General features: G+C 42.1%; 1 protein-coding gene and 1 long non-coding RNA gene across 3 annotated transcripts in view; one reads left to right on the top strand and one right to left on the bottom strand.

The window, feature by feature from the left end:
* Positions 1-2,594: 2,594 nt before the first annotated feature.
* On the top strand, positions 2,595-7,215 carry LOC112449846. The gene is made up of 3 exons (XR_003038394.2): positions 2,595-3,112; positions 6,610-6,760; positions 7,076-7,215. It is a non-coding gene; the product is annotated as an uncharacterized LOC112449846 (long non-coding RNA).
* stab1 (stabilin 1) overlaps positions 6,099-8,358 on the bottom strand; it is a 44,737-nt gene continuing 42,477 nt past the window's right edge. For both annotated transcript variants that reach the window (XM_017439775.3, XM_037975280.1), the window contains 6 exons: positions 7,902-8,021; positions 7,565-7,699; positions 7,159-7,263; positions 6,600-6,740; positions 6,421-6,525; positions 6,099-6,219 (listed from right to left, as the gene is read on the bottom strand). In XM_017439775.3, the coding sequence (XP_017295264.1) occupies positions 6,160-6,219; positions 6,421-6,525; positions 6,600-6,740; positions 7,159-7,263; positions 7,565-7,699; positions 7,902-8,021 (666 nt within the window). In that variant the 3' untranslated portion in view covers positions 6,099-6,159. The remainder of the gene's footprint in view (positions 6,220-6,420; positions 6,526-6,599; positions 6,741-7,158; positions 7,264-7,564; positions 7,700-7,901; positions 8,022-8,358) is intronic.

The following is an 8,358-nucleotide window of genomic DNA, read 5'->3' as shown; positions in this document are numbered from 1 at the left end:
TTTAAGGACCAGGGACCCGGTAAGTACTGTCAAGTTACGATCGTCAAACACAGGAATTATATTCTTCAAACAAAACCCTCAACTACAAAGTTTCATCTAATCCAGGCAACTTCTTTCTGCAGAGATTCTGCTTTCTTAGCTGCACTTCCTGTTTCCTAACGCCGTGGGAGTGGAGGTAAAAACTGTTGCGAGACGTCGTATATGAGACCAGGAGCAAAATAAAACTGGCATCAATGAAGCTGTTCTTGTTCTCCAACAGCTTCTGGAGGTGGAATCTCTCCACCAACCAAGGACCCGACCGATGACTCGGTCAACCTTTCAACACAAAGACCATCTTTGCCCAGGTCCTTTCACTGTTTCAGTTCTAGAACAGAAACAAATCTCCTCCCAAGTTTCTGAAACTTTAGACAGAAAGTCTTGAAGAGAAGACGACTGGAACTTCTTTTATTGGTCCTTAAAGCAGCATCTTCCTGTTCCAACACTTGGATTATGAACTCATGGATGACAGTTGGTGATTTATAATTTCCTAAGACTTCCCCCAGCCTCGGGGTTCGGAGTGTCCCTCTTGGCTCTTAGTTTGAGCTCCTAGCGGTTCAAATGTTATCTTATGAAATGGAACTCCTCTTCCAAGAAGCCAATAAAACCACCGGTCGTTTCCTGTTCCTTTTATTGGCCTTTCACAGCCTCCTGCCCAGGATGTAGAATGCAGGACGGACACGTTTGGAAATGGACCCCAGGTAGTTTTCCATTTGTCCGACCATCAGGTTAAAATTTGTCCCGTCTCCAGTTGTTGCTGAAAACTTGGCTGTATTTTAGTGGTAAAACGGGATAACTGAATGCCTGCATGTATTTTCAGTTTTCTTCTTTCTGTTACCCAAAGATAAATGTTGGTCAAATTCCTTTTCTTGGTCCCACTTGGTCAGAGAACCATCCAGTGGTAACATCTTCCATCTTTGGTTCCTCTCAGACTCTGTCCACACAAGAAATGGGAATAGTTTTAAAAGATCAACATTATAAAAAGGATTTAACCCAAGACCCCCAGCTGTCCCTCAATGGACACTGGGACTGAATGACATTCATCCTGTCCAAATATTTGGACCCGACTTTCAGTCTAAAGGAGTTTAAACATAACGCACTCTGCCGTTGGTCCTCAGAAGGTTCTGGTTCTGGTATTCGTGGTTCGAACCTACAGTGATGTATACGGTCTGAGCTTCACGCTCCACGCCTCGTTTCCTGTTTCTGGTGGGACTTTATGGGAGTGTTACAGCGCCACATACAGGCTCGGTGGAGTTATGACATGTTGTTTCTGTGTGAAAATAAACCTTTTTAGAAATGATTCTGACATTCTGCTGTCATCCAGGACACGGTGAATCCTAAACGGGTTAAAAAAACAAAAACAACTGGACTTCTGTAGCTGAGGACGTTTGGCTTCTCAAACATCTCCAGAGACAGAAAGAAGTCCGGTTGTTTTTGTTTAAAAATGATTCTGTTTGATAGTTTCAGGAGGACGGGGGAGGATCGCTCACGGTTCTCCAAGTTGGAAAATTGTTGAAGTAAACCAAAAGAATTTTATCACCAAGACGAGGTTTTCTAAATAAACATTCAGTCTGTTGATTATTCCAAGGCCTCCTTCAGACTGAGTCAGTTTGTTTTTGTCCTTGGAGTGATTCGATGGGTTTGGAGTCTGAGCTGATCTGAGACTCAAGGTCAGGTCAGGGTCTCCGGTCTTCACCCCTCCTCCTCCTCCTCTTCATCCCCCACAGCCTTGGTTTTCAAGAGAAACCGTTTCCAAGCTGCTCTCCTCTGCAGCTCAGCTCTTTGTGTGTTTTTTGGGGGGGGGAGGGAGCGGTAACCTCCACCGCAGCTCCGTCACAGATTGTCTCATCTATAAACATCTTGAATGGCTGATCCTCCTGTTCCGGTTCTGCTAGGTTCCTTCCTCCCAGGCGAGGCAACGAGCCGACAGCAGAGGGAGAAGTTCAGGAGTATTTTTGATGTTTTAAATGTCGACTGTGGTGAAGGGAAGCTGGTCCACAGAGGGAGGGAGGGTTTGGGTTCTTTCAGACGCAGCAGATTACCAAACGTCTCTTCAACATGGAGATCCTCTCGTCTCCAACAACATGGCTGCTTTCACCAGAAAACAAAAACAAAAACATGACACATTTAAACAAAACAGGTTATCTGTTTGGGCAGAACGACAGAAAAAACGCTGAAAGGCAAATTATAGCAGCTCAGACGCTGCTTTTTATCGCCTCGTTTAAAGGAGGGTGATGTCTGTTTCTGGGTTTAGTTATCTGTCTGTCAGCGAAATATCCAATAAAGCACTGGTCTTCTCTTCTAATAAACTAATCATTGGATCTACAGCTGATTCAAGATGGCTGCCGTGGCTAATCACCCTTAGCAAACCACAAAATAATAATTTTAGCATGAGAAAGGAACATGGGCTGAACGCATTCCTTCAAGAAATGCTAATTTAACTTTATATTTTTTTTAATAAAAAAATGAATGTGATGTTTCAGATTAGCAGTTATCTGAATTAGCAGAGTTTAGGCCTCATTTAAACAACCGGATGTTCCGGTAAGATTCAGCCGTTAGGCGCGGCGCTACGTCATTGGTTCGCCCACTTATTACAAACGTTACGGTATTGTTAGAATTTGGCTCCTCCTCCTTTTAAACAATTATTTGATTGACATGTGCACTCAACCAATCAGACTTTGAGTTTTGTGGATGGGCGGATCCTTCTATCTGACCCGTTTTCCTTGGCGTCACGTAGTTAGCATAGAACAGCTAGCATGTTAGATTAGCGCAGGAATATTGTTTTGGAAACCGCTGTGATGATTAAGATAAGTAGATTTTCTTGGTTTTCTAATGAGTGTTATTTTAAAAAAGACAACTCAGGAACAGGACTTTAGGGGACCACAGTTAAACACAACGGTTGTCCGGAGCGCACGTGCCTCACGCGCTGCTCCGAAGGTCAGCTCGGCTTTTCTGAAACTTTTCCGTTTGCTTAAAAGAAAAGAGGAATTCCGCTTTTTGGGAATGTTTGCAGTCGAAAACCACCATATGGTCCTGGATTGCCTACCATAGGAGTGACACCTCTCACCGCTTCAAGGTAAGGCTGTTTTTAAACAAATGCTACAAGACTTAGCATGCTGCTAACCGGCTATAAGCTAACATTAGCCTCCAGCTCACAAACAGGAAGTTATCTCTGCTCCTAAAGTACTTTTACTTTAGCCTTCAGAGGATGTGTTGGAAATGACTTTAAGATACTACCACAACAGATCTGTCAAACTGAGCTGCAGCCAAGTTTTCTGTTTGCTAATGTTAACCAGCTGTGGCGGCCATCTTGAATTAGGATTTAAGTTAATCAGATGCACAGAGTCGGACATTTATATGGATACACCTTAATAAAATGGGAATGGTTGGTGATATGAACTAACTGTTTGTGGTGCATTAGTATATAAGAGTGGGGAAGCTTTTCAAGATGGGTGGTGACCATGGCGGCCATTTTGAAGTCGGCCATTTTGGATCCAACTTTTGTTCTTTCAATGGGAAGAGGGTCATGTGACACATCAAACTTATTGGGAATTTCACAAGAAAAACAATAGTGTGCTTGGTTTTAAAGTAACTTTCTTTCATGAGTTATTTACAAGTTTCTCACCACTTATAAAATGTGCTCAAAGTGCTGCCCATTGTGTTGGATTGTCAACGCAACCCTCTTCTCCCACTTCCACTTCCTGGAAAGTGGATTGGTCATCGTGGGCCAGTTGAATGGCCCCCCAAGGTCTCCAGATCTGACCCCCTCAGACTTTTATCTTTGGGGTCATCTGAAGGCGATTGTCTCTGCTGTGAAGATACAAGATGTGCAGCACCTGAAACTACAGATACTGGAAGCCTGTGTGAGCATTTCTCCTGCAGTGTTGCTGTCAGTGCGTGAGGAGTGAGAGAAGAGGGTTGCGTTGACAATCCAACACTTTGAACACATTTTATAAGTGGTGAGAAACTTGTAAATAACTCATGAAAGAAAGTTACTTTAAAACCAAGCACACTATTGTTTTTCTTGTGAAATTCCCAATAATTTTGATGTGTCACATGACCCTCTTCCTATTGAAAAAACAAAAATTGGATCCAAAATGGCCACCATGGTCAACACCCATCTTGAAAAGTTTTCCCCCTCCCGTATACTAATGTACCACAAACAGGAAGTTAATATCACCAACCATTCCCATTTCATTGAGGTGTATCCATATAAATGGCCGACCCTGTCCATCTCAGGAGGGTTAATTAAACAAACTCTGAGTTTTCTGATCCAGAACGATTACAGCGATTTTAATCAACTCTGAGTATCTAAACCTCGAGTTACGAGCCATCATCAGTGACCCTGAATCACCATGGCAACCGTTAATACCCCAAATACTACACCAGGTACTTTAGGAGGTAAAACCTGGGAGCTTTAATTAATACTGGCTGTTTTTCTCCTATAATTAATTTTCTTTTGTTAAAATAATTAAACTAATTAAAGAGTAAAATCAGCACAGTTCCTCTAAATGTGTCTGTGAAAATCTCAGAACAGGAAACTGATTTTTCTAATTAATCATTTTCACTACAGAAATTACTTAAAGAAACCAAAATAAATATCCATTATAGTTTACTTTCTGAACTTCTGTATCAAATCAAATTGCTGAAAACTAAAATAAGGCAAATTTAGAGTTATGAGATTGGTTTCTTTTTGATTTTTAAAATATTTTCAACTCATTTTCAGAATTTCAGGTTTGACCTAAAGTTTATTTTTTAAACGTTTTGATTTAGGAGCTCGTAAATGTGTAGAAATCAACATTTTACTTCCTTAAATACGGATGTTTTGTACCTGCAGGATTTTTATTTAATAACCATAAACGAATGAGTTTCTCTGCCAAGATTGTTCAGTTATTATAAAAATATAAATATAACTGTTCAGGAGGACTTTTACAAACAAAAAGATTTAATTGTTGTTGAGCAAAGACTAAAAACAGTGAAATATTTATCTTTTATTTATGAGTTTGTGGTGCAGACAGGAGTCTAAATGAACTCAGGCCTGTAAAATAAATAAAATAATGATTTATTTAGCTGTAATTATATAAAGATACTATCTAACAATCCTAAAGCAGCATATAATCTAATCTAATCTACGTTTAAATCTAAATTTTCAAACAGGTGTCCTCAGAAATAAGCTGTTAATTTGACTGTTTGTCTCTGCCTGGAAATCCCTCCTTATAATTTGTGGCTCATCATGAAGCTCAGGCATTCTTTAAATTTACGGCTCAATTTTAGACCAATAAAATGATCTAAAATCATTTACAAACTGCATCTCATTTTGTGTCGGCGCCGATCAGAAATATCTCCCAACCTCAGGTTTATTACCATGGTAACAGGCTGACTTTAAACTCAGGATTAAATTACTCAGAGTTTACCTCCTTTGTCCTGTGCTGACGGTGCGTTCACTGGCTGGAAACAAATCAGATTTTTAAGCGCTGAGCTGAGATTGTTCAGATTGTGTTTTTGGACATCTTTTCTGCGTTAATCCAGATTTGTTCACACCTGTATCAGGATGCATTTCAGAAACAGAGTTAGGATCTTTTTTATTCAGATGTTTGAGGCTCTAACTTTTAATTTTGGGTTCCTGGAGTGAAGAAATGTTTGATGATCAACGAATTCATTCTGGGTAAACATCTGTCCTTTGGTCTGGTTGCCATGTTGGTTTTAGAGACAGGGGCTTTCTGCTGCCGTGACCTTTGACCTTTATCTTAGTTTCTGGGTAGTTGTAGGCGTTGTCTCTGCGGTCACAGAGGAAAAGGTTAAATATCTTACCACCTTAGAGGACTGATGACTGAACACAGCTAGGATCAGCTAGAGCAGTGGCAGCTTCCTGTAGCACTTCCTGCAGAGTTATTTGAAGTATAATCCTCTCTGGTCTGTTCCTTACAGGCTGTGATTTGTTTTGGCAGATATAATTATTTATCTAAACTGAGGTCGTTTAAAGCGTTATCTCCAACAGATAAGATATTAACTGTTACACGTTTATGCTGAAGGATGTGGTGTAAAAAACATTTTTTACACAATTTACATAAATCCCATCTTTATTGATCTGGCACTTTGTTTTGGAAGAGGACCTCTTCGGTTCTACTGGTCCAGCTCCAGGATGTTTGGGGGTTCTTTGGGTTCTGCTTCCTGGTTGGTGTCCTGTAAGGAACAGATCTTATCAGACGGTTTAATGTCAGCTGAGGATGACATCACTGTAATAATGTCAGTATGTTACCTGCAGCAGACCGGAACCATTTATCAGTCAGCATTCGATCTCGTCCAAATTAATATTTTTGAACTTTAGGTTGTTTTGGAGCAGAACTTAATAAATGGTTCCGCGTTTAGTGAATTGTGACTTGCCTCGAAGGGATCGGCAAAGGCCCTGGAGCCGTTGTACAGTGGGTTGGGGATGGAAACCAGCGTGGGTTTGTTGGAGCTTCCTGTCGCCGCGTCTTCATCCTCATCCTGTCACAGAGGAGGAAATATTTCAGAACAGCTGGTTTCATGTTAGCATTTATGGATTTCTGTCTGTGTTTTACTTTGAAATAGTGGAAGCGGAAGGCGTCCATCTTGTGTTTGAAGAAGTAGTATCCAACGGCGGCCAACAGACACGCCAACACCACCACCAAGATGGCCGACACTGCTCCAGTGGCGTGGCCTCGGCTGTTACCTTGATTCGTCTGGAAACGATCAGAACACGGTAAGAACCTTCTGTCCTTAAACTTTATTTAATGATTAATATAAAAGAAAAAGCGTATCAGTAAAAAAAACCTAAATACTGATGGCTAAAAGGTTTGAAATGACTCATCAGCCAATCAGGAGGCAGACTGTCTCAGAGACCCCTGGTGGCTGCGCTCAGAACCGCAGCTAACCTGATTAATATATTTATCTTTAATTAAACTTTCTGATGTTTGGGAAACAGGAAGTTCTGCACATCGAGCCCAATCTGTTTGTCTCAATGATCAAAAGAAGAATATTAATTAAATTAACTAATGCTGTTCTAATGCTTATTTAGATGATGAGGAACTGCTCCTGTTGTCATGGAGACAGCAGGTTTAATTTCCATGAATCAGACAGGTGATCGTCTCGGTGACTCACCGGCGGGGCGGGGGCTGTCAGCGGCGCCTCGAGGACGTGGATGATCCCGTTGACGGCAGGAATGTCCCACTCCAGCAGCAGCCGCTGGTTCACCAGCTTACAGCTCTGCAGGAAGCAGGACGGAAGATTAAAAACAGAGGCAGGCGGCGGGCGACGTGCATTCCTGCCTCCTCCTGTTTGATCTGAGAACGAACCGACCGAACTGGGTCAAGCTCTGCTTTCTGTGAAAAAGCCCCACGTGGTTCGATAAACGGCAGGTTCTGGTTTTTAATAAAATAACCATGAAATTGTTCAGCTGCTATGATTAGTGTGAGGTTTGATTCTGCCATGAACCACCTCAGGGTTCGAGCTCGTCTTTAATAACGCTCCAAATAAAGTTAATTTGTAACGCCCTGCGTGTTCTGACCTCATTGTTGCCGTGGGTAACTGTCAGGTTGAACCCGAGCTGCGACGCGATGACCTCCTGGTGTCTCAGGTCTTTGAAAGGCCGCCGGCTGTGATTGGCTGAGATGTGATACTGCAGATCTCTTCCAGACAGAGTCTAAAACACAGAAAGACTCAAAGATGAACCTGATCTGGGTCAGCCTGGAGACTACAACAGTCAGGACCCTGAACCACAAGGCTTTCTGGTGCTTTGTCTCTCTGGACATGTCCAAACCCGAGCTGTCCCTCTGATGGACTCATCCATTCATCTGCTCCCTACCCTCACTGCAGATCATTGAAGGGTTAAAGCTGTACGTCACCTGGTTGTGCGTGAAGCCGGAGTTATGAGGAACAAAGAGCGTGACTTCGGACTTCCTGTGAGTTAAAACTTCCACGAGCCGCCTGCCCTCCGGGGACGAGCCGCTGTAATCCAACAGCAACTAAGGAGACAGAAAGTTGATCTGGTTTTAAAATAAACATCTCAAACAGTTAATTTACTTATTAGGAGAGCTTCTTCTTCTACACCAAACATCTCCGGACCATCCTGTGTTTAAAAAAGACTGACGACCCCAGGAATGTTCCTGATTTACGCCAGGCGCCTTTTTCTTTGTGGGGGAGTTTAGAAGAGAGCAGAGCCTGAAAGTCATCATTTAAATCCGACTCTTTTATCTTTTAAACAAACTCAGACTGGTGGGGGTGAAACGGTGCCTACCTCAGTATGAGGGTCATGGGTTGCTACAACAGAAACAATAAAACAACCAAATACGCTGCTGACCC

Source organism: Kryptolebias marmoratus, linkage group LG4 (assembly GCF_001649575.2).
Source record: "Kryptolebias marmoratus isolate JLee-2015 linkage group LG4, ASM164957v2, whole genome shotgun sequence".
Lineage (NCBI taxonomy): Eukaryota > Metazoa > Chordata > Actinopteri > Cyprinodontiformes > Rivulidae > Kryptolebias > Kryptolebias marmoratus.
Note: the sequence above shows the minus strand (reverse complement) of the source record. Positions and strands in the feature narration are given on the sequence as shown.